At 53.0% G+C, this 26,470-nt stretch overlaps 1 protein-coding gene across 4 annotated transcripts in view; it reads left to right on the top strand.

The window, feature by feature from the left end:
• Positions 1-118: 118 nt before the first annotated feature.
• LOC119969245 (transcobalamin-1-like) overlaps positions 119-26,470 on the top strand; it is a 69,855-nt gene continuing 43,503 nt past the window's right edge. The window contains exons 1-2 of one of the 4 annotated variants that reach the window (XM_038802623.1): positions 119-340; positions 16,609-16,711. In XM_038802623.1, the coding sequence (XP_038658551.1) occupies positions 338-340; positions 16,609-16,711 (106 nt within the window). In that variant the 5' untranslated portion in view covers positions 119-337. Of the gene's footprint in view, positions 341-16,605; positions 16,712-26,470 lie in introns of all 4 variants that reach the window. The other 3 variants (XM_038802605.1, XM_038802615.1, XM_038802595.1) reach the window with 3 other exon arrangements.

Genomic DNA, 26,470 nt, shown 5'->3' with positions numbered 1-26,470 from the left:
AGATTTATCTTTAATTCCAGCACCTTCTGAACAGTCCTAGAGGATCAGTGTCTCTTGTATTGCAATCAGGAAATATTGTAAGGACTCAATGGATTTAACAGCATCTGTGGAGAGAGTAATATAACAACTTGATAGTTTGATATTGATCCAGCTTAACAGGAACAACCCGAGGGAAATTGTGATTCAAGCTGAGGTATTTGCTTAGTTAGATAACTTCTTAGAAACCGGGAAGACTGGTTTCCACAGTGAAGCAAATAACATTAGTCCAGCCTCTGAGTCACAGTGAGGAAGTACCTGCTGAGACAAGGAGCAGCGAAAGCTTGTTGGATTCACTTTAATGGTGAGTATGACAATTTGACAAAAGTAAGTGACTTGTGAGAAAAACATCTTCATGACAATTTGGTTACAATCTGATGGTCTTATTGCCAAGCCAAGGAGCTGAGAGAATTTTGGATTTGTTTTATTGTCATTTATACCGAGTTACAGTGAAAAATATTGTTCTGCGTGCAGTCCAGACAGATCCTTCCATACGTGAGACATACGATAGATACACAATGTAAACACATAGACATATTTATCGGGTGAAGCATCCAGGGTGCAGTACTACTCAGTAGAGAAGATGTGTGAAGAGATCAGGTCAGTCCATAAGAGGGTCATTTAAGAGTCTGGTAACAACGTTCAAGAAGCTGTTTTTGAACCTGTTAGTGCGTGTTCTCAGACTTTTGTATCTTTTGCCCGATGGAAGATGTTGGAAGAGTGAATAACCCGGTGGGAGGGATCATTAATTATGCTGCCTGCTTTCCCTTTTTAAAAAAAATGTAGAGTACCCAATTATATATTTTCCAATTAAGGGCCAATTTAGCGTGGCCAATCCAACTAACCTGCACATCTTTGGGTCGTGGGGGTGAAACCCACACAGACATGGGGAGAATGTGCAAACTCCACACGGACAGTGACCCAGGGTTGGGATCTGCCCGCTTTCGCAAGGCAGCAAGAGGTGTAGACAGAGTCAATGGATGGATTGGATTGGATTTGTTTATTGTCACGTATACCGAGGTTCAGTGAAAAGTATTTTTCTGCGAGCAGCTCAAACAGATCATTAAGTACATGAAAATAAAATAAAAAGAAAATACATAATAGGACAACAATATAAATACATAGAGACTGGCATTGGGTGAAGCATGCAGGAGTGTAATATTAATCAGGTCAGTCCATAAGAGGGTCGGTTCGGAGTCTGGTAACAGCAGGGAAGAAGCTGTTTTTGAGTCTGTTCGTGCGTGTTCCCAGACTTCTGTATCTCCTGCCCGATGAGAAGTTGGAAGAGTGAGTAAGCCGGGTGGGAGGGGTCTTTGATTATGCTGCCTGGGTTCGCGTGATGGACTGGGCTGTGTTCATGACTCTCTGTAGTTTCTTATGGTCTTGGCCGAGCAGTTGCCATACCAGGCTGTGATGCAGCCAGATAGGATGCTTTCTATGTTACATAGAATTTACAGTGCAGAAGGAGGCCATTCGGCCCATCGAGTCTGCACCGGCTCTTGGAAAGAGCATCCTACCCAAGGTCAACACCTCCACCCTATCCCCATAACCCAGTAACCCCACCCAACACTAAGGGCAATTTTGGACACTAAGGGCAATTTAGCATGGCCAATCCACCTAACCTGCACATCTTTGGACTGTGGGAGGAAACCGGAGCACCCGGAGGAAACCCACGCACACACGGGGAGGATGTGCAGACTCCGCACAGACAGTGACCCAAGCCGGAATCGAACCTGGGACCCTGGAGCTGTGAAGCGATTGTGCTATCCATAATGCTACCGTGCTGCCCACTGTAAAAGTTGGTAAGGGTTAATGTGGACATGCCGAATTTCCTTAGCTTCCTGGGGAAGTATAGGCGCTGTTGTGCTTTTTTGGTGACAGCGCGACGTGGCTGGACCAGGACAGATTTTTGGAGATGTGCACCCCTAGGAATTTGAAACTACTAACCATCTCTACCTTGGCACCATTGATGCAAACAGGGGTATGTACTTATTTTCTGAAGTCAATGAGCAGCTCCTTAGTTTTGCTGACGTTGAGAAAGAGATTGTTGTCGTTGTACCATTCCGCTAGGTTCTCTATCTCCCTCCTGTGCTCTGACCCATCGTTGTTCGAGATCCAGCCTACTGTGGTCGTGTCATCTGCAAACTTGCAGATGGACTTGGAGCCAGATTTTGCCACACTGTTGTGTGTGTATAGGGAGTATATTAACTCTGACAGGACAGTAGGGGAGTATAGTAACTCTGACAGGACAGTAGGGGAGTATAGTAACTCTGACAGGACAGTAGGGGAGTATATTAACTCTGACAGGACAGTAGGGCAGTATATTAACTCTGACAGGACAGCAGGGGAGTATATTAACTCTGACAGGACAGTAGGGGAGTATATTAACTCTGACAGGACAGTAGGGCAGTATATTAACTCTGACAGGACAGCAGGGGAGTATATTAACTCTGACAGGACAGTAGGGCAGTATATTAACTCTGACAGGACAGCAGGGGAGTATATTAACTCTGACAGGACAGTAGGGCAGTATATTAACTCTGACAGGACAGTAGGGGAGTATATTAACTCTGACAGGACAGTAGGGGAGTATATTAACTCTGACAGGACAGCAGGGGAGTATATTAACTCTGACAGGACAGTAGGGCAGTATATTAACTCTGACAGGACAGTAGGGGAGTATAGTAACTCTGAGAGGACTGACGGTCTTACAGTCAACTGGTCAGGGATAAGGTCAGGAATGAGACACACGAGAGAAGGTGATGTTCCTTCGAAGGATAGAGGTAGAGATTATGGGAGAGAAATGGGGAGAGAGTGGAAAAGATTGAGGGAGAGCAGAGGGTGATGAGAAAGAGGACAAATCAAGAGAGAGCCAGAGGAAGAAAGGCAAGAGCCAGGGGCAAGAGGGAGTGGAGAGCATAGATAGAGGGAATGTGAGAGATAGGCTAATGAGAGGAAGAAATAGAAAACAGAGCAGCAGAGAGAGGGCTGGATTCTGCATCCAGTGATCCCAGAATCGGGAAACGTGATTGGGAGGATAATCACACGTCAGCTGAAAATAGAGGCTGGTGTCGGGTTCCCGTCAGAATGTGTTACTCCGATGCCTTGTAGCGGCTTGAATGCATTCCATACCGCACACCAGTGTGGGCATGTAAATGTATATCATTAAGAGGCCTGATCCGGCGATTACCATGCCCCCGCAATGCTCTGCCTCCCCCACGAGGAATTACTGACGGCAAGGTTCTCTTGTGGGATTTAAAATCGGGAAACGGGGATCGTGGCTGCTGAGGGAGAGAGGGGGAGTACGCTAAGTGTCCACCATCACTATAGTGTGCTGACAGTTGTCTGCTGGCCAAGGGACTTCTGCTAGGACCAGGGGGCAGTAGAGCAAGGGTGGCCAGGAGGTGGGGTGGTGGTGGACGGGAATGGACCACCATTGCTGCAGCCTGCAAGGCAGCCATGCGGCTGCACACGCTGCTGACTGCTCACTGTGAACTTAGCGCCACAGGTCATATGGGTGCCTTGCCAGGCCACCCCCCTAGGTACACTCTGGCTCCAGCCAATCTATCAACGTGTTGGGTGCACTCCAGCACAACGAGTCCCATCCTTTTGTTTGAAATGAGTGTGTGTGGGGTGTGCAGTGCCTAGATGCAGCTCCTGCTTGTCAGGCTCTCGAGTGCCAATCCCAACCACAGCGAATCACACACCAGCATTCGTTGGAATTGCACTAGTTCCACATGGCGCCTGTGCTAACACATCAGGATGTCCTGAAACACTCCAGGATCAGAGCCACTTTCGAGGCTGTGGAACTCATGCAATTCAACACTTAGGCCACGATTCTCTGCAACCACGATGGGTGGGAGAATAGCGGGAGGTCCGCTCCCGCTCCTCCCGCTATTCTCCCAGCCCCCCCAAAATGGCGTGTCCGGTTTTCCGACATGCCGCTCGGAGAAACGCGGGCTGCCGTTTTTCACGGCGGCCCGCGATTCTCCGACCCGGATGGGCCGAGCGGCCTGCCGTTCCCGACCTGTTCACGACGCCGGCAACCACACCTGGTCGCTGCCGTCATGAACATGGCGCGCCAGGTAAGTGTGGGGCCTAGGGGGGGGTGGATCGGGGATCGAGCACCATGACCGTGCTCGGGAGGGGACTGGCCCGCGATCGGTGCCCACTGATCGTCGGGCTGGCTTCTCAAGGGGACGCACTCTTTCCTCTCCGCCGCCCCACAAGATCATGCCGCCATGTCTTGCGGGGCGGCTGAGGGGAAAGATGGCAACCGCGCATGCGCGGGTTTGAGTTGTCCAACCCGCACATGCACGGCTGACGTCATTAGGCACCGCCGCAGCGTTATTCTTGGCGCGCCGGGCCTTGAAGCCAGGGACAAGGCCCGGCCGCCGAGTTTCCTGGTATGGCCCGCCTATCCCCCCCGGGTAGGGGAGAATAGGGGGCCGGGAGAGGCTTCCGACGCCGTCGTGAACCTCTCCAGGTTTCACGATGGCGTAGGGCCTTGCGGAGAATTCCGCCCTTAGTCTCTGAACCGGAGAATTTTGCCCAGAGAATATTTAGAAAGAGATCAGAGAGAGGACACTGGACTGTGATGTAGAAAGATCTCATTGCAGTAACTTAAAACAGAGCTATTTTGGACTTGACCTAATGGTGGGAAATGAGTCAGGGAAAGTAACCATTCATCATACTCCACGTCTGACTGAAAGCAAAACTGGGCGAGGTGTAGAAATAATGGAAGGTCATTGGGTATCAGCTATTTGACACGATCGTCCAAAGTTCAAAGACCCGACAAGTGTCCCTCGATCATTCCCGATTTGTCCTCCTTGGATAAGCAAGTGACAATCTCAATGCAGCATTTTGTGGCAAGTCGCCAGGCCAAAGCAGGAAAGTGAGAAGTACTGGGAAAATGTCAGGGAGAAATGGCAACATAGGGCAGCGTCAGAGTCGTGGAAAAACTTAGTATCAAAAATAGTATCCAATCATAGAACATCCAGAGAGGCAGCAGTTAATGAAGATGTGTCTGGTTAAGGTGCTGCACGGTGGCACAATAGTTACCACTGCTGCCTCACAACGCCAAGGACCCGGGATCAATTCTGACCTAGGGTAACTGTCTGTGGCTGTGTGGGTTTCCTCCGGATGCTCCGGTTTTCTCCCACAGTCCAAGGATGTGCAGATTAGATCGATTGGCCATGCTAAATTGCCCCTTAGTGTCCAGGGATATGAAACGTAGATTATGGGGGTATGGAGATGTTGGATTCTGATGGCCTCAGTTGCTGTGACCTCCATGGTTGAATGAGGGATTGAGTTGTACAGCAAAAAAATTAGCCAACCTTTCGCAAAGTGTTTCATCAGATTTCTTTTTCATGGTATTCATGAAAGTTTGAATGGCCCTCTCAGCCAGACCATTCGACGCTGAGTGGTAGGGGGCTGCCCTCCTGTGATGAATGCCATTTGCTCGCACAAAACACTGGAAATCATTGCCAGTGAAGGGGGTGCCATTGTCCAAAGCAATTGGGAAACTCATGAATGGCAAACACTCAGCACAAAGTATCTACCATGGCCCCATCTCTTGAACCAACATCAGTGGGCATTGTAGCCATCTGGTATGGCCACTTCCAGAATACAAAATGGATGATCGCAATGACTGTAGAGAAATATGGGCAATGTTAGGAAAGCAAGCAGGCACAAAGCCTGTATGCGTATTGAGAAAGCAACTCCCAGATGAGACTGAAACTGTTGGGCAATTAGCACATTGATGGCCCAGCTCCAGGAACAAAGGAATGACACACAAGTAACTGATACTAAGGCAGACACTCCGGCGCCAGAAAAGACACAAACAAAGCAAGGCCAAAGGCCACCAAAGACACGCCCAGCCATTAGGGCATCCACCCCTTTATTGGTCAAGATCAATACGAGTGATCAAGACACTGCCCAATTAATTGGGGCCAAGTTCAAGGCCCGCCCAAAAGTGCACAAAGTCCATTCAGGTATAAGAAGAAATCCCCGAGAGAGAATCGCTCTCTTGGACTCGGCTCTCGAAGCAGAAAGACCCGTCCACCAGCTGCACCAGAAGCAGTAAGTCCAAGGTCAACGCTCGCTACCAGACGGACGACCTTAGCTGTTCTCCTGTTACATCTTCGAACCCAACAACCTCAGATCCGAACAACGGCCATTGTTCCTCTGACTGAGTGGGCACCCGAAGCTAAGTGTAGGCGTTAGTGTTAGAGATAGTTTAGTTTGTGGTATTTTGTGCATGAGTAGATATTACTGTGTGTGTAAATAAATAGTATTGACTTTGAACTAACTAACTGGTGTATTGGCTCTTTGATCAGTATTCGGGTTTGAACCTTGTGGCAGTATCGAGAGATACCTGGCGACTCTGAAAGTAAACATAATTAGGATTAAGGAAGGCGACCATATTGACCGCTGTATTTATAACCAGATAAATATAGAAACAGCATCCACCAGTACCTCAAACATATTGCCCATAAATGGGCTGGCATAATCAATGTGGATCCTGGTCCATGAGCGACCTGACCATTCCCAAGGGTGAAGGGTGGTGGACGGTGGCAAAGATTGCTGCATTTGGCAAGGGTGGCACTGTTGTACTAGTTATTCCATGGCTTTGTCTATGCCTGGCTACCAGACGTATCTGCGCACCAGCATATTCATCTTTGTCTGCACTGGGAAGGCGCTATGTAGCTTTTGAAGGAGAGGTCCCCTAGCCTGAGGCGGGACACCCACCTGTGATCCACACAAAATCACACCGTCTTCACATGTCAACTCGTCCTGACGAATGAAGTCCGGCCTCAGCTGTTCAGAATTCACGTCATACAGGCCAAACTATATAATTAGTTTAACCTCTGAAAGAATAGGGGGCTGGATTCTTCAATTTGGAGACTATATCCTGACGCCCGCATGGGAACGGTGGCGTTTTACGACTGATAAAACGACGCAAAGCGGCCACAGATCCCCCGTTTGGTGAAGGGGCGAGCAGGCACGCAGCGTAGAGCACCTGGCTCTAGCTGCCGATACGGCCAGAGAATTGCTGGGTCCGTGGCTGCGCATGCGCATGGGGGCGGCCGATAGCGGCCGTGCCGTGCAACATGGCGCTGGCTGCGCATGGACCCGGCCTGCCAAATAGTACCCCCTTTTGGCCAGGCACGACCCTCCGGACCACCCCCCCACCAGTGCCTACAGTCCATGCTAAAGCCCCCCCACCCGCATATCGGCTCTCCCTTGACCGTGGCGGGGCTGGACTCAGCCCGACGGCGTACTCCTAGAGTATGCCATTTTGGAGGGGGAGGAGCATCGTAATAGGAGATTTTCCATTGTGCGCTGGAAGAACCTGTGTGCAGATTGAAGCAAAGCCGAGAGGCAGTCTGGTATACTGAAAGAGGCCTTTGTGGGTATTTATTGAGCTCCTCATCCAATTCTAGTTGCAGGTAGGCGTGACCGATATCCAATTTTGAATAGGTGAGGATCCCCGCCAGGTTAGCGTAGAGGTCCTCAATTCGCGGAATCCGATACCTGTCGATCTGGGCAGCTTGATTTATGGTCAGCTTATAGTCCCCACAAATCCTTATCGAACGATCAGATTTAAGGACAGAGTCTATCAACGCTGCCCACTCTGAAAACTGAACCGACTTGATTACACCCAGCTTTTCCAGTCTTTTCAGCTCTATTTTAACCTTCTGATGCAATGCATATGGCACTGGCCTGGCTCTGAAGAACTTGGGCGTCAAATATGGATTGACATATATCTGGCTTTAACGCCCTTAATCCAGTCCAATTCCTTGTGGAAGACGTCTTCATACCTCCTTAAGACATCTTGGAGGATGGCATTAGATATGTTGAAGGCTTCCAGCCAGTTGAGCCTAATCTTCTGTAATCAGTCTCTTCCCAACAGACTGGGTCTAAGTCCTTCCACCACAACCAGCGGCAGATTGGGCTCCTACCCTCTGTAGGCCACTGGGGTATTGGTTGTTCCAAAGATCATCAAAATTTCCCCAGAGTTTGTTGAAAGTTTGGCTGTAGTACTCTTCCAGCTTAAAGACTGGGTTCCTGCACAAAGATATTGGAAGGTCTGTTCACCCACTACAGTCACTGAAGCTCCAGTGTCGACTTCCATTTAAGGGGTCTGCCATTTACCCTTAAGACAATTTCAATCGGGACCATCTTATTCAATGGACTGCATTCAACCGATACACTGCACAATCTATTCTCCATTATGTTCAGTGGCACCATGGACTGCTGCTGCTGTTTCTAATTGCATTGGCACGTTTTGCCTCACACGGCAAGGTGCTTGAATCTAACCCTTTCCTTTGCATCAGAAGCACACAAACACCTGAACATAGCAGGTCTCCTGGAAATGGGCCCCCTCCTTCTGCAAGAATAGCAGTACACCTCCGATTCAGGTTGACTTCCCGCTTCTTGGGTTCCCGGCCCTGTCCTGAGGACAGTGTTTAGTTCTGTGCTGTGCATGTTGATCCCACTGCAGACCTTGCAGCTATACAGCCCCATAGTGGTCAGCACTGTTGCTTCACAGCGCCAGGGTCCCAGGTTTGATTCCCGACTTGAGTCATCCTGTGTGTAGTCTGCACGTTCTCCCCGTGTCTGTGTGGGTTTCCTCCGGGTGCTCCAGTTTCCTCCCACAAGTCCCGAAAGAAGTGCTGTTAGGTGAATTGGATTTTCTGAATTCTCCCTCTGTGTACCCGAACAGGTGTCGGAATGTGGTGACTAGGCGATTTTCACAGTAACTTCATTGCAATGTTAGTTGGATTTTCCATGATACATTGCCCTTAGTGACCAAAAAGGTTAGGAGGGGTTATTGGGTTGCGGGGATAGGGTGAAAGTGAGGGCTTAAGTTGGTCGGTGCAGACTCGATGGGCCTCCTTCTGCACTGTATGTTCTATGTTAATGTGAGCCTACTTGTGACAATAATGATGATGATTATTATTATAGTTGGTTATGTTTTGAAGCTCAGTGTGCCTTTTTGGTGCACTCCATTGCCTGAGTGTGGCGGTATGATTAGCATAGCTGCCTGCCATTGGTGCAGAACACCGACTTACCATTGGCCCTGGTCGGTCATGTGCCTCTCGACCGGTTGGTTTAGACCAGTCATGTGACGGCTCCCCGATTGGTCGAGAGGCTGAGTTAACCCCGCCTCCAGGACGGGGTATAAATACCCAGTACGCCCGGCGGTCGTCCTTCTACTGTAATCGACCGCAGGGCTAACATCTAGTAGATTAAAGCCATACTTTTGTCCAGCAACTCGTCTCGCGTTCAATTGATGGTACATCACTGAGCGAACTTGATCACTTTTTCCAACTCCATTTTGGATTCTGACAGAAGCTTCTTCTGGATATTACGGACCTCACAAACCAGAGAATCGCGCAATATGTCACTATGCGCGGTCCCGATTTCACAGTGCCCAGCAAGTTAGCTATAAAGATGAGACAGAATCTTCATGTTCATTCACTGCAGAGTTAAACTGATGATGTTGGAGAATAATCGAGGGACTTGTGTTGAAATGTTCTTTAATCAATTTCACTGTCAAATGTTTCAGAGTCAGGTAACTCCGGGGATGTGGGGTTCCCTAATAAAATTATACGTTTAGGGCCCGCAAACTGCCAGATGTATCATCTTCTGCTTGTCCTTGCCTGTGATGCATTTTGGAAGGTCTAATCAAGTGGGAAATATACAGTAAATAGCAGAACCCTCCAGTGTATTGACAGGCAGAGGGATCTGGGTGTACAGGTCCACAGATCACTGAAAGTGGCGACGCAGGTAGTCAAGGTAGTCAAGAACGCATACGGCATATTTGTCTCCACCCATTGGGGCACTGAGTATAAAAATTGGCAGATCACGTGCAGCTGTAAAGAACCTTAGTTTGCCTTCATTTGGAATATTGCATACAATTCTGGCCGCCACACTACCAGAAGGATGTGGAGGCTTTGGAGAATGTACAGAAGAGGTTTACCATGATGTTGCCTGGTCTGGAGATTTAGCTATGAGGAGAGGTTGTATAAAATTGGATTTTTTTCACTGGAACGACAGACGGTGAGGGGCGACCTGATAGCGGTTTACAAATTTATGAGTGGCATAGACAAAGTGGATAGTCAGAAACTTTTTCCCAGCGTGGAAGAGTCAATTACTAGGGGACATACGTTAAAAGTGTGAGGGGCAAAGTTTAGAGGAGATGTGCGAGGGATGTTTTTTACACAGGGGATGGTGAGTGCCTAGAACTTGCTACCAGGGGAGATGGTGCGATAGCGACAAGAGGCATCTTGACAAATAAATTAATAGGATGGGAATAGAGGGATATGGATCCCGGAATGCAGAAGGTTTTAGGTTAGACGCGCATCATGATCGGTGCCAGCTCGGAGGGTCGAAGGGCATGTACTGTTCTTTGTTCGTTCTTTTTAAAAAATAAATTTAGAGTACCAAATTAAATTTTTCCAATTAGGAGGCAATTTAGTGTGGCCAATCCACCTAACCTGCACACCTTTTGGGTTGTGGGGGTGAAACCCATGTAGACACGGGAAGAATGTGCAAACTCCACACAGACAGTGACCCAGAGCCGGGATTGAACCTGGAACTTTGCTGCCGTGAGGCAGCTGTGCTAACCACTGTGCCACCGTGCTGCCCCTTTTGTCCGTTCTTTGTGGTCTCATTCGTGCTAAAGAAGAAACAGAGCTGTTTGATGTACTGTGGTGGTGTGATTAACATAGCTGCCTGCCATTGGTGCAAAACACCGGCTTACCATTGGCCCTGCTCAGTCATGTGCCTCTCGACCGGTTGGTTGAGACCAGTCATGTGACGGCTCCCCGATTGGTCGAGAGGCTGAGTTAACCCCGCCTCCAGGGCGGGGTATAAATACCCAGTTCTCCCGGCGGTCGTCCATTTACTGTAATCGACCGCAGGGCTAACATCTAGCTGATTAAAGCCATACTTTTGTACAGCAACTCGTCTCGCGTTCAATTGATGGTACATCAATTTAATCAGCTAGAATTTTGAAGATGGAGCTCCGGATCAAGCCTGAATGCCTCCGCATCAGCCCGCAAACTCAGAACGCATCGGAAACCTTCAACATTGGCTGGCATGTTTCGATGGCTACCTGGCATCCGCAAGCAGCCCCCCCACCATGGCACAGAAGTTTCATATTCTCCATTCCAGCGTGGGCACGGCAGCCTATGCGATGATAGGGGAAGAAAAAGATTACGACGCGGCCATGCTTAAGCTGAAAGGACAGTTTCTTAAGCCGGAAAACCAAGTGTTCGCCCGACATCTGCTGGCTACCAGACAACAGCTCCCCGGTGAGTCCTTAGACAATTTTTTACCAGGCCCTCGCTGTCCTGGGGAGGAATTGCACCTGCCTCCAAGTTTCAGCCACTGAGCACATGGAACTTTTGATCAGAGATCCTTACGTGGCTGGGATGCAGTCCGCCGCTATCCGCCAGCAGATGCTGGAAAAAGACGACCTCAGCCTAACTGAGGCACGGACTCTCTCCACCTCCCTGGAGGTCGCCAACTTAAACGCCCGCGCCTATGTCCCCTGCCGCGCTGCAGCGCCGCGGGCCTCCTGGCACGCTTCCCCACCGCCATCCGCCGCTCCCGACCCCCCTCAGGCCTGCGCCGCGAGACGCCCCGACACGTCCGCGGGGTCCCGCTGCTATTTCTGTGGGTTCGCCAAACACCCTCGCCCACACTGCCCGGCCTGTTCCGCGCTCTCTAAGAGCTGCGGGAAGAAGGGCCATTTTTCATCGGTCTGCCAGGCCAAATTGGTTACTGCTGTGCCGCGCAGCAACCGGGGATCTTCTCCTCCGGGCCCTTCCGGTGCACCGCGCCAATCTCTCCCCCCCGCCCCCGGGCCCCTGCGCCCGGCCTGCGCGCCTCTCCTCCTCCTCCAGGCCCTTCCGGGCCCTTCCAGCGCATCACGCCAATCTCTCGCCCCCGCCCCCGTGCCCCTGCGCCCGCCCTGCATCCTCTCCTCCTCTTCCGGGCCCTTCCGGGCCCTTCCAGCACACCGCTCCAATCTCTCCCCCCCCCGCCCCCGGGCCCCTGCACCCGGCCTGCGTGCCTCTCTGCCCCCGCACTCAGCCGCTCCGATCGGCCCGCCGGCACAGCTAACCCCGCCCCCAGCAACCACGAGGGTCCTGCGGGTGCCGCCATCTTGGACCCCGGACGCCACGTGCGGGTCCTGGGCGCCGCCATCTTGGGGCCCCGACTCCACGTGCGGGTTCTGGGCGCCGCCATCTTGGGGCCCCGACTCCACATGCGGGTCCTGGGCGCCGCCATCTTGGGGCCCCGACTCCACGTGCGGATCCTGGGCGCCGCCATCCTGGACTGGCACACAAGGTCCTGCCAGCACCTACTCGGCCGACGACGACTATGACGATGGATCTTCTCCACGGCTCGCGGCCATTCAGCCCGACCAGTCACGTCCACGCACGCTCGCCAAGACGACGACGCTAATCCACCTCAATGGGCACAAGATGGGCTGCCTGCTGGACTCCGGGAGCACGGAAAGCTTCGTTCACCCTGCCACGGTAAGACGCTGCGAGCTCCCTGTCCACCCTGTAAAACACAAAATCGGGTTAGCCTCAGGTTCGCACTCCGTCCGCATCACCGGGTGCTGCACGCAGACCTCATGGTCCAAGGGAAGGTCTTTAAAAATTATAAACTTCTTATCCTCCCCGACCTTTGCGCACCGGCACTCCTAGGACTGGACTTCCAGTGCAACCTACAGAGATTGACCTTCCAATTCGGTGGCCCTATACCCCCCTCACTGTCTGCAGCCTCGCGTCCCTCAAAGTGGACCCACCCTCCTTGTTTCCTAATCTCACCCCCGATTGCAAACCCGTCGCGACCCGGAGCAGACGGTACAGCGCCCAGGACCGGACCTTCATCAGGTCCGAGGTCCAGAGGTTGCTGATGGAAGGGGTCATCGAGGCCAGCAACAGTCCCTGGCGAGCCTAAGTGCTGGTGGTCCGGACTGGGGAGAAAAGCCGGATGGTCATCGACTACAGCCAGACCATCAACCGATTTACGCAACTGGACGCGTATCCTCTCCCCAGTATTTCCGCCATGGTAAACGAGATTGCGAAATACAAAGTCTTCTCCAGTGTGGACCTCAAGTCTGCTTATCACCAGCTCCCCATCTGCGCGAGTGACCTCAAGTACACCGCGTTCGAGGCTGATGGGCGCCTCCATCACTTCCTCAGTGTTCCATTCGGTGTCACAAATGGGGTCTCGGTCTTCCAACGGGAGATGGACCGAATGGTCGACAAGTACAGATTACGGGCTACCTTCCCGTACCTCGATAATGTCACCATCTGCGGCCACGACCAGCAGGACCATGACATCAACCTCCGAAAATTCCTCCAAACCGCAAAACTCCTTAACCTAACTTATAATAAGGATAAGTGCGTGTTTAGCCATCTAGCTATCGTCGTCTAGCCATCCTCGGCTACGTAGTGCGTAACGGAGTGATAGGCCCCGACCCCGAACGCATGCGCCCCCTGATGGAACTCCCTCTCCCCAATACCCTCAAATCCCTCAAACGCTGCCTGGGTTTCTTCGCTTACTACGCCCAATGGGTTCCCAATTACGCCGACAAGGCCCGTCCCCTCATTCAGTCCACGACCTTCCCGTCGTCGTCAGAGGCCTGTCAGGCCTTTAGCCGCATCAAAGCGGACATCGCAAAAGGCCACGATGCGCGCCATCAACGAGTCCCTCCACTTCCAGGCCGAGAGCGACGCATCAGAAGTAGCTCTGGCGGCCACCCTGAACCAAGCGGGCAGACCCGTGGCCTTCTTCTCCAGAATCCTCCAGGCTTCCGAACTCCGCCACGCCTCAGTGGAAAAGGAAGCCCAGGCCATAGTTGAAGCTGTGCGACATTGGAGGCACTATTTGGCCGGCAGGAAGTTTTCCCTCCTCACAGACCAACGGTCAGTGGCCTTCATGTTCGATAATGCACAGAGGGGCAAGATTAAGAACGACAAGATCTCACGGTGGCGGATCGAGTTGTCCACGTACAACTACGATATCTTGTATCGTCCTGGGAAGCTCAATGAGCCTCCTGATGCCCTGTCCCGCGGTACCTGCGCCAGCGCGCAGATAGACCGCCTCCGCTCCCTCCACGCAGACCTCTGCCATCCAGGGGTGACCCGCTTCTATCATTTCATAAAGGCCCGCAACCTGCCCTTCTCCATCGAGGAAGTCAGGACAGTAACCCGTGACTGCCACATCTGCGCAGAGTTCAAACCGCACTTCTACCGCCCCGAGCGCGCACATCTGATCAAAGCATCCCGCCCCTTCGAACGTCTCAGCATTGACTTCAAGGGGCCCCTTCCCTCTAGCAACCGCAACATTTACTTCCTGACGGTGATCGATGAATACTCCCGCTTCCCCTTCGCCATTCCCTGCCCTGACATGACCACATCGACCGTCATTAAGGCCTTACTCTCCATCTTCTCCCTGTTCGGCTACCCTGCGTACATACACAGCGATCGGGGGTCCTCCGTTATGAGCGACGAGCTGCGCCAATTCCTGCTCAACAGGGGCATTGCCTCTAGCAGGACGACCAGCTATAACCCTCGGGGTAACGGACAGGTCGAGCGGGAGAATGGTACCATCTGGAAGACCATACTACTGACCCTCCGGTCCAGAGATCTCCCTATTTCCCGATGGCAAGTGGTTATCCCCGATGCCCTACATTCTATCCGCTCACTCCTCTGTACCGCAACAAATCAGACACCTCATGAACGTCTTCTTGTTTTCCACAGGACGTCGTCCTCCGGATCCCCTCTCCCGACGTGGCTGGCCGCCCCCGGTCCCATCTTGCTCCGGAAGCATGTGCGGGTGCACAAGTCCGACCCATTGGTGGAACAAGTCCAGTTACTCTACGCTAACCCGCAGTATGTGTATGTGGAGTACCCAGACGGTTGGCAGGACACGGTCTCCCTCCGGGACCTGGCACCAGCCGGTGTGTGGCTCTCCCCCCCTTCACCATAGACCCCCCCCCCCGTTCTTTTTCCCCCAGCGCCCCACCCAGGCCACCCCTCCCCCATCCATGGCGTCTCCACCACCAGCCCGGGTTACGGAGACAGTTCAAGGACCATCGCTCCCGGAGTCCAGGACATCAGCTGAACCACCACCATTGGCTGAACCAGCGTCACCAACTCTACTGCGGCGGTCTGCCAGAATGTCACGGGCAACGAAAAGGCTGATCGAGTCCATTTAACTTTCAACACCACCATGGACCTTGTATGGACACTATGTACTTGTTAAATGTCTGGGCCAGTGGGAAGCCAAGGATACATTTTTTTTCCTTCTCTCATTACTACTCATACCACCAGTTCTCCCCCCCCCCAGCTCTCGTTGACCCCCCCCCCCCCCCCCCCCCCCGGCTTCCTTCTCCGCAAGGGGGGAACGTGGTGGTATGATTAGCATAGCTGCCTGCCATTGGTGCTTACCATTGGCCCTGGTCGGTCATGTGCCTCTCGACCGGTTGGTTGAGACCAGTCATGTGACGGCTCCCCGATTGGTCGAGAGGCTGAGTTAACCCCGCCTCCAGGGCAGGGTATAAATACCCAGTACTCCCGGCGGTCATCCATTTACTGTAATCGACCGCAGGGCTAACATCTAGCTGATTAAAGCCATACTTTTGTACAGCAACTCGTCTTGCGTTCAATTGATGGTACATCATGTACTGACTCCAATACTCAACCCCTTGGTCAAATGGGCCCAGATTCCCAATGGATTTCCAGTATTTCAGTATTCCAATGTGTTTCTAGTATTTCCACTCACGTTTTAAACAAATTTGTTTCCGGAGCACTCTACTTCCTCAACTGTTCCTTCCTTCCCCCTCAGTACATGACGATTGACAGATTTAAAACCTTTACCTTGTCGTCAGTGTGGTGGCTCGAGACATACACTAGAGGTATACTAGTAGTTAACAAAGGAGTTTATTGATGGAAGGCAAAGGCATTTAAATAACAGACACAGAACACCGTACAACAGGTCTTAACGCTTCAGCTCCCTGGTCCTCACTGCTTTCAGTGCCCCTCACTAACTCCCTATTGGCCAGGCTCCCAAACGATTTGGCTGCACTACCAGGGATTTAAAAAAAAAAATTTGGAGTACCCTATTCATTTTTTCCAATTAAGGGACAATTTAGCGTGGCCACACGGACAGTGACCCAGAGCTGGAATCGAACCTGGGACCTCGGCGCCGTGAGGCAGCAATGGTAACCACTGCACCACCGTGCTGCCTACTACCAGAGATTTTAACACTGTCCACACACTGAGACTGAAAACAAATGGAAGGGGACAGAAGGCATTTTGTGCCTTTATTCAAAGTTCAATTTATCCCCACTGGAAACAGTTAGAAAACAGACTGAATACAAATTCCAATGCTCAGCTGCCTATACACAACAGATAGAGTGGATATATCCTGGGCAATACCTATTAAATGTGCATAGTATGAAAACCAGTTTGTCGATGACTTCAATCTAAAGGAGGGTGTTTTAAAATTGACTGTCACTTTTTTTCTGTTCAGCAGCATATAGGTTATAGAACAAGGAGCTTCTATTTGACAATGTCTATTTGCAGAATTATTGTCTTCCAGTTTCTCATTACCATTGGACATTCCACTGAAAAATGCCGTAAGTAATTGAATTCCACTGAATCTGTCTTTATTGATTTTTGTGAGTGTCGCTCCTTCTCCCTTCCTTGCACAAGATGAAACATGTAAACTTGTCTTCCAGTTGGTGTTGCCTCTGTCATCCCTCCTCCCACCTCCCTCTGCCTAGAACATAGAACACACATTTCAGAAGGAGGCCATTCGACCCATCGAGTCTGCAACGATCCACTTAAACCCTCACTTCCACCCTATCCCCGTAACCCAGTAACCCCTCCTAACCTTTTTGGACACTAAGGGCAATTTAGCATGGCCAATCCACCTAACCTGCACATCTTTGGACTGTGGGAGGAAACCGGAGGACCCGGAGGAAACCCACACAGACAGGGGGAGAACGTGCAGACGCCGCACAGACAGTGACCCAGCCGGGAATCGAACCTTCGGACTCTGGCGCTGTGAAGCGACAGTGCTAGCCTCTTGTGCTACCGTGCTGCCCTATGCTGCCTATGATACTGTTACATCGGTGACGAGAGTAATATTGAGGGTGAGGTGTAAAACTGGCATTCCACCAAATTCCATGGGCTTCTCCACTGCAAGTATGTTTAAGATGACCCTCGTGATCAGCTTTATAAGCAGTCCAATCCATAGATTTATCGTATTGCAATGTATAGATTATGGGTACTCAATGGAACAGAGGTTGTGCAACTACCCAAGTGACCTATGCGAGGGGGAATAGCTAAAACATTGTAAATTATCAACAAACCTCGCTAATGATATTCTCTATTGTGATTTTAATTTTTTGATAAGCTAGAGTATTGATGCCAAGAAACACAAAGGCCCTGGCTCATTCTCTCCATTTTTGTAGCAGTAAAAATAATGGGCGGGATTCTCCATTGTTCGACACCAAAATCGCGAAACTTGATTGGGTGGAGAATAGCTTCCGATGCCGAAAACGAGGTAGGCGGCGGTTTGATGTCAAATTGGGATGCTCCGGCACCCCCAAAATGGCGTAAATGCATCGCTCAACGCGTGGGGTTGAAGTACACTAGGCATATCATTAGCGGGCCTGACACCCTATTCTCCGGGGCCTCCAAGATTCACCACCGCCGATGGACCGAATTCCTGACGCCGTGGTTCACTTGTGCTCTCAAAAGTCGTGAACCTGGCGTCGAGCTGCTGAGCGAGAGAGAGGAGGTAGGGAATGGCGTGGAGTCACTGCGGGCTGCCGGCCCATCGCCAGCTGTGCTGGCTGTGGCAGGGGGAGGCCCTGCCAGGGACCGGGAGAGGGGGGAAGGGTGGGACATGCTGGGGTGCCCCCCCACAGGACTCCCCATGGGAGTATGCGCCATGCTAACCTGAAAATGAAAATCGCTTATTGTCACAAGTAGGCTTCAAATTAAGTTACTGTGAAAAGCCCCTAGTCGCCACATTCCGGCGCCTGTCCGAGGAGGCTGGTACGGGAATCGAACCGTGCTGCTGGCCTGCCTTGGTCTGCTTTCAAAGCCAGCGATTTAGCCCTGTGCTAAACAGCCCCTGTTGGTCTGTTGGCCTTTCGCCCCCTGCAGACAATGGCGTTTGACGTTCAACCTACAATGCTGGTTGCTGTGCTTATGGCCGCAGCCCTGTGAGATGCCCTGCGGCCGAGTGAGCGGGGGCCGCTCGCAGAGGATTGGGAAGCTGCAGCAGCGGAGTAGGCAGCAGCAGAGCGGGTAGCAGAGGATCGGGCTGCAGAGGGTCAGGTGGCACTCGCACAGGCTGGAGGGGCGGCCGCCCAACAGGCTGAGGAGGAGGAGGTGCCAAGGTGGCGCCCCATGAGACCTTGTGTGTACCGGCACTGCCTGTCATTTAAGGACCTGCCATGCCAGACCGGGCATGCTGTCGGAGACCCGGGCTGAGCAGAGAGACAGTGCAACACATCTGCAGAGGATGGCACACCTGGCACTGTGGGGGAGGACACTCGCTCCCGGTGACCTTCAAGGTGACAGTCGCCCTGAACGTCTATGCCACGTCACCCTTCCAGGCGCCGAGTGGGGACGTGTCCGGAATTTCACAGGCCTCGGTGCACAGGTGCATCCGCACCGTCACGGAGGCCCTATATGCCCAGGCGCCTCAATACATCCAGTTCCATGTCGACAGAGCCCACCAGGATGCCCAGGCAGCGGGGTTCGCCTCCATCACCGGGATGCCTCGTGTCCAGGGAGCGATAGACGGGATGCATGTCGTCCGACGGGCACCGGTAGATAACGGGCTGCTCTACACTAACCGAAAGGGGTGCCTTTGTGACCATAAGCTGCGCATCGTGCACCTCTGCGCTCGAACCCGGGCAGAGTGCGCGTCTCCTTCATCCTGGCACACTCTGTGATTCCTGACATGTTGGATGGGCTGAGGGGTTGCCCCAGGGCGACTGGGGATACCCACTGTGGCCGTGGCTGAAAACACCTATCCAGAGACCGAAGCGGAGACCCGCTACAACGACCAGGAGTGTGATCAAGCGATCCATCAGCATCCTGAATATGTACTTCAGGTGCCTGGACCGCTCTTGAGGGGCCCTCCAGTACGAGGCTGAGATTGTCACCCGCATCGTGGTGGCCTGCTGCATCCTCCACAACATCGTGCAACTGAGGGGGATGTGCTGGAAGAGGAGGATGAGAAGGAAGGGCAGGCCTCGTCTGACAAGGAGGATGCAGGGAGGGGGACTATGAGCAGACATGGGGCCCGGGCAGGCAAGGGAGGCCACACGACATCATCGGCAGGACCAACGTTCACAGGGTGCTCTGATCGCCTCCAGATTCACCGAGTAGAGGGAGGGGGTGGAGAAGGGAGGGGTGCCTGATTGTCCCCGGGCTTCTCCATGGGATGAGGATGCGAGTGGAGCCATCCGCTGAGGCCCCCCTGTCACCTGGCGCTGCCAGTCCTGGCGGCCCACTCTGGTCTCGATCAGGATTTGTATGCTTGCGGCCGTGGAGCACAGGGAGTGGACCATCTCCGTCTGGGACTGAACCACATCACGCTGTGACTGTGCCACCACCCTGTGGGTCTCTGCCACATCAGCCAGTGACTGGGTAGCATCCTTCTGGGTCTGGACCGCATCCCCCTGGGTCTGGGCCACCCTGCCCAGTGTATGCGCCACGGCGGCCAGTGCCTGGGCAATGCCACTGACGCTCTCAACCATGGCCTGCTGTGACTGGGCCATGCTGAGGAGCACTGCCGCAATGTACAGGTAGCTCTGGCACATGGCTGCCTGTGAGAGGGCAGCCCTGTCCTGGGCCTCGGACACCCCGGAACACGAGTCCGAGGATAATAGAGGTTTCCTGTCACAGTGTCTCCAAAACCCACCACCATCCCAGAGGCACTGACCTCGGTTCGGCACGTTAGTGAAGTGGCTCCTGGGACACTATCTGGTGCGCACCACACACATGCACCGGTACAGCAGGTGGAGGTAGGAACTCCCGACTGGGCGGTGGGTCGGAGGGCAGCCCGACCCCAGGACCCAGCTGCCATTTAACGAGTTTCAGGCTTCTGGGACAGACAGGCCCATCGATAGTGGAGATGCAGTCTCAGAGCCAGGGACTGCCTGAGGGGCTGTCAGGGAGCATCCAGCACCTGCAGGTACAGGTGGAGGAGCCCAACTGCCTGCAGCAGCAGGAGGTGGTGCCGACCATGCGGGCCACCAGGCCAACACTGCATGGGTGCTATTCCCAGGTGGAGGTATTGGGGACGACGGTTTTGGCTATGGATCAACGTGTCCAAGGCCTGGGCATCCTGTGCAGGTGGTGGCTGAGGCCCAGGACAGGGCTGCCCTCTCACAGGCAGCCATGTGTCAGAGCCACCGAGACATTGCAGCGGCGCTCCTCAGCATGGCCCAGTTACAGCAAGCCATGGTTGAGTGTGGGCGGCATTGCCAAGGCGCTGGCCAACATGGCAGAGACGCAGAGGGAGGTGGCCCAGTCCCAGAGAGAGATTGTGCAGTCACTGGCTGATGTGGCACAGGCCTATAAGGTGTTGGCACAGTCACAGCCACAGTGTGATGTGGTGCAGTCCCAGATGGAGGCGGTCCACCCCCTGTGCTGCTTGGCCGCAAGCATGCAGACCCTGCCCTTGAGGAGAAGTTTATAGAATGTATTTGCAATAGTTTCCTAGAACAGTATGTAATGGAACCTACAAGGGAACAATCCTAGATATGGTCCTGTGTAATGAGACAGGATTGATTAATGATCTCATAGTTAGGGATCCTCTCGAAAGGAGCGATCACAATTTGGTGGAATTTAAAATACAGATGGAGGGTGAGAAGGTAAAATCAAACACCAGTATTTTGTGCTTAAACAAAGGAGATCACAATGGGATTAGAGAAGAGGTAGCTAAGGTACTCTGGGAGCAAAGACTCTATGGTGAAACAGTTGAGGAACAGTGGAGAACCTTTCAAGCGATTTTTCCCAGTGCTCAGCAAAAGTTTATACCAACAAAAAGGAAGGATGGTAGAACGAGGGAAAATCGACCGTGGATATCTAAGGAAATAAGGGAGTGTTTCAAATTGAAGGAAAAAGCATACAAAGTGGCAAAGATTAGTGGGAGACTCGAGGATTGGGAAATCCTTAGGGGCAACCGAAAGCTGCTAAAAAAGCTATAAAGAAGAGTAAGATAGGTTATGAGAGTAAACTTGCTCAGAATATAAAAACAGATAGTAAACGTTTCTGCAAATCTCTAAAATAAAAAAGAGTGGCTAAGGTAAATATTGGCCCTTTAGGGGATGAGAAAGGAGATTTAATAATGGGAGATGAGGAAATGGCTGAGGAACTGAACAGGTTTTTTGGCTCGGTCTTCACAGTGGAAGACACAAATAACATGCCAGCGACTGATAGAAATGAGGCTGTGACAGGTGAGGACCTTGAGATGATTGTTATCACTAAGGAGGTAGTGATGGGCAAGCTAATGGGGCTAAAGGTAGACAAGTCTCCTGGCCCTGATGGAATGCATCCCAGAGTGCTAAAAGAGATGGCTAGGGAAATTGCAAATGCACTAGTGATAATTTACCAAAATTCACTAAACTCTGGGGTGGTCCCGGTGGATTGGAAATTAGCAAACGTGACACCACTGTTTAAAAAAAGAGGTAGGCAGAAAGCGGTAATTGTAGGCCAGTTAGCTTAACTTCGGTAATAGGGAAGATGCTGGAATCTATCATCAAGGGAGAAGTAGCAAGGCATCTGGATGGAAATTGTCCCATTGGGCAGACGCAGCATGGGTTCATAAAGGGCAGGTCATGCTTAACTAATTTAGTGGAATTTTTGAGGACATTACCAGTACAGTAGACAACGGGGAGCCAATGGATGTGGTATATCTGGATTTCCAGAAAGCTTTTGACAAGGTGCCACACAAAAGGTTGCTGCATGAGATAAAGATGCATGGTGTTAAGGGTAAAGTAGTAGCATGGATAGAGGATTAGTTAATTAACAGAAAGCAAAGAGTGGGGATTAATGGGTGTTTCTCTGAGTGATGTCCCTCAGGGATCCGTGTTGGGCCCACAGTTGTTCACAATTTACATAGATGATTTGGAGTTGGGGACCAAGGGCAATGTGTCCAAGTTTGCAGATGACACTAAGATGAGTGGTAAAGCAAAATGTGCAGAGGATACCGGAAGTCTGCAGAGGGATTTGGATAGGTTAAGTGAATGGGCTAGGGTCTGGCAAATGGAATACAACGTTGACAAATGTGAAGTTATCCATTTTGGTAGGAATAACAGCAAATTGATTATTATTTAAATGATAAAATATTAAAACAGAGGGACCAGGGTGTCCTAGTGCATTGGTCGCAAAAAGTTGGTTTACAGGCGCAACAGGTGATTAAGAAGACAAATGTAATTTTGTCCTTCATTGCTAGAGGGATGGAGTTTAAGACTAGGGAGGTTATGCTGCAATTGTATAAGGTGTTAGTGAGGCCACACCTGGAGTATTGTGTTCGGTTTTGGTCTCCTTACCTGAGAAAGGACGTACTGGCGGTGGAGGGTGTGCAGAGGAGATTCACTAGGTTAATCCCAGAGCTGAAGGGGTTGGGTTACGAGGAAAGGTTGAGTAGACTGGGACTGTACTCGTTGGAATTTAGAAGGATGTGGGAGGGATCTTATAGATACATTTAAAATTATGAAGGGAATAGATAGGATAGATGCGGGCAGGTTGTTTCCACTGGTGGGTGAAAGCAGAACTAGGGGGCATAGCCTCAAAATAAGGGGAAGTAGATTTAGGACTGAGTTTAGGAGGAACTTCTTCACCCAAAGGGTTGTGAATCTATGGAATTCCTTGCCCAGTGAAGCAGTTGAGGCTCCTTCGTAAAATGTTTTCAAGATAAAGATAGATATTTTTATGATGAATTAAGGGATTAAGGGTTATGGTGTTCGAGCCAGAAAGTGAAGCTGAGTCCACAAAAGATCAGCCATGATCTCATTGAATAGCGGAGCAGGCTCGAGGGGCTAGATGGCCTACTCCTGCTCCGAGTTCTTATGAGACCAGAGCGGGCCTCCAGGATGGTAGCGCCAGGTGGCGGGAGGGCCTCAGGGGATGGCTCCACTCGCACCCCTGTCCCATGAAGTAGCCCGGGGCCATCGGGCACCCCGAAGAAGGAGGAGGTGATGGGGCCCATGCCGGTGACTCATGCAGTGCAGGTGCGGTAACACCGCAGCACTACAGACTTTCTCTGCCCCACTCCCCCACCCCCACCCCCCTGCCCCCCCTGTCCTCCTGTTCCTGGTGCATCTAGTGGACAGCAGGCACCATTCCACCTGGGACACCTGAGCAGCAGCTGGGCCTATCCATGCCCGGCCGTCCCAGAAGCCGCCCACCAAAGGGGACCCAGTTCGCAGGGTGGGAATCACAGCAGACCGCCTCCTGATGTACCCTCTGGGGATCCATCTCGGCGTAGCGTTAGGGCCCCTAAGGCTAGAAAAGTACACGGGTGAGGGCTGGGCCACGCATCCATATATATCCGTTTTCACATTAAATACCTGTTTACACTGCTTTAACCTGCCTCGTGCTCTGTCAGATGGGTGTGAGGGGTGGGCTGGCCGGGGCTGACAGCAGAGGAGGTGCGGTGGGGGGGGGAGGGGGATTGCGCAGGCGTTGTGGGTAGACTTTCTCTCAGGGACCGCAGTTCAGCTAGCATCCGCTATCCACACCTCAGCTACTCCAGGGATCTTATAGCACAGTGTGATGGAATGGCCAGCTCGCTAACAGGGATATCCAGGTGGACGGTGGAAAGTGCTGACATGGGCAGAAGTCAGATGTTGCCAAATGATGCAGAGCACCAGAGCTCATCGCAGAGCGGGTCGTCATCATCCTCCGTCCCATGGACCAGACCCACTGTTACTGCCAACCCAGGGGCCCACCCAACAGTGTGACAGGTATGTACCACGGAGGGGTTACAGCGGGTGGGGGAGGGGGGGGGCAGCCGGCGGGAGGGGGCAGGGGGGAGGTGGGGGGTTTCTGTGCCCCTGACCAGACCCGCCCCTAGTCGGTGAACCGGGAGGCAATCAGAGGGTCCTGTGAGCCTTGGGCCTGCTCCAGCGGTTGTATGACCTCCTGTGCCTGCCTGGCCCCCATGTCCTGTCCATCCTCCCCCTCCCCCTTCATTCTCCTGTCGGACAAGGCATCGCATTGATCCTCCTCCTCCAGCACATCCCCCACCTGGGCTGTGCGATGTTGTTAAGGACAAAGCAGGTCGCCACGATGCGGGTGACTCTCCCAGCAGCATACTGGAGGTTCCACCGGTTCTCCACCTCACCCCACTCTGCGTCCTACCCCCCCCCCCCCCCCAAGTGCCCTCTCCGTGATCCTCAACCTGCTTGTTCTTCCGTGCTCTACCGCTGAGTCTAGTTGTGTCCCCAGGATGCACATCAGGGGCGGGATTCTCCCCTACCCGGCGTGACGGAGGGTGCCGGCGTAGGGGAGTGGCGCCAACCACTCAGGGGTCGCGCCTCCTCCAAAGGTGGGGAATTCTCCCCACCTTTGGGGGCCAGCCCCGCGCCGGAGCAGTTTGCACCGGTAGACTGGCGCAAACACCCGGCGCAGTCGGTAGCGGGGCTGGCCGAAAGGCTTTCGGCGGTCGGCGCATGCGCCGGCAGTGACGTCAGCGGCAGCTGGCCGCTGACCTCACTGCCGGCGCATGCGCGATGCGGGGTTCTCCTCCGCGTCCGCCATGGCGGAGGCCGTGGCGGCGCGGAAGGAGAAAGAGTGCCCCCACGGCACTGCCCCGCGGAGTGAGCGGGGGGCCCCGATCGCGGGCCAGGCTTCCGTGGGGGCACCCCCCCGGGTCCGATCGCCCCCCGCCCCCCCCAGGACCCCGGGGGCCCGCTCGCGCCGCTGAGTCTGCCGTTTCTGAGGTGGTGTACACCTCGGCGGCGGGAGAAGGCCTCCCAGCGGCGGGACTTCGGCCCATCCGGGCCGGAGATTTAAAGGTGAGTTTTAAAAAAATGAAATCCCGCCGGCGCCAGCTGTTTTCACAGGCTGCCGGCGGGATTTGCACAACGCCGGTTTTTTACCGGCGGGAGAATTAGGAGACCTGCGGGAGCGGAAATCACGCCGCTTCCCGCCAATTCTCCGACCCTGCGTGGGGTCGGAGAATCCCGCCCCCGATGTGGAGGCAGACTGCTGCCTACCACATCCCGTGGCCTTTGATGCCCCTGGAGGAAGTCCTCTGGGAGCCTTGGGGCCAGAAGGCCCTGGCCCGCTTGCCAGCAGCCCATGCTCCTCCGTGCCACCCTGTTTCATGGGCTGATTCCGAGACCCACCATTGTCAGGAGGGTGGAACTGGGGGAAGCTGGTGCCTGCTGTTGCCACACTGTAGGTGGCGGCTCCGTGATGGCACCCATCACCCCATCCTCCCGGTCGATGCCCGTAGGGCCCATAGGGTTTCACCTCGAGATGGAGCGCCAGCTGAATCGAGCCCTGGCTGCCACCTCCGTTATCTGGCTCCAGCAGCCCAGGCAGCTCTTCGATGTCTGCAGCACAGTGTTGACACCCTTGGCAGTTCTCCTCAATGACTGGGACATGCTCTGGAGCGATCCGGCAATGCTCACCTGCGACTGAGACATAGAATCATAGAATGTACAGTGCAGAAGGAGGCCATTCGGCCCATAGAATCTGTACCGGCCCGTGGAAAGATCACCCTACTTAAGCCCACACCTCCACCCCATCCCCATAACCCAACAACCCTATCCAACCTTTTTGGATACTGAGGGCAATTTTTTAGCTTGACCAATCCACCTAACCTACATACCTTTGGACTGTGGGAGGAAACTGGAGGACCCGGAGGAAACCCACGCAGACACGGGGAGAACCTGCAGACTCCGCACAGATAGTGACCCAAGCCAGGAATCGAACCTGGGACCCTGGAGCTGTGAAGCAACTGCACTAACCACTGTGCTACTGTGCCGCTACATGTTTTGAAGCATCCCAGCAATGCTAACCTGAGTCTAGGACATGCCCTGCAGAGCCTCATCAACGTCCACCTGGTACTGGGTGACTTTCCCCAGTGACATGATGCTGAGGCGCTCTGCTATGGCCGTCGCTGACTGAGCCACGCCTTGGATGCCACCACTCAAGCTGCTGAGATCGTGCACCAGGCTCTTCACTGCGGTCTCCATTCCAGCAGTGCTGGCCTCAGTGCCGTGCATTGCCGGCAACATCTCCTACGCCCGTTGCCTTTAGGACTCCTCCAATCAGCAATGGACACCTGCTGCAGTGTCGCTGACATCCCCTCTGAATCTCTCAGCCGCACCCTATCGACTGCATCAGTTCGG

Source organism: Scyliorhinus canicula, chromosome 1, assembly GCF_902713615.1.
Source record: "Scyliorhinus canicula chromosome 1, sScyCan1.1, whole genome shotgun sequence".
Lineage (NCBI taxonomy): Eukaryota > Metazoa > Chordata > Chondrichthyes > Carcharhiniformes > Scyliorhinidae > Scyliorhinus > Scyliorhinus canicula.
Note: the sequence above shows the minus strand (reverse complement) of the source record. Positions and strands in the feature narration are given on the sequence as shown.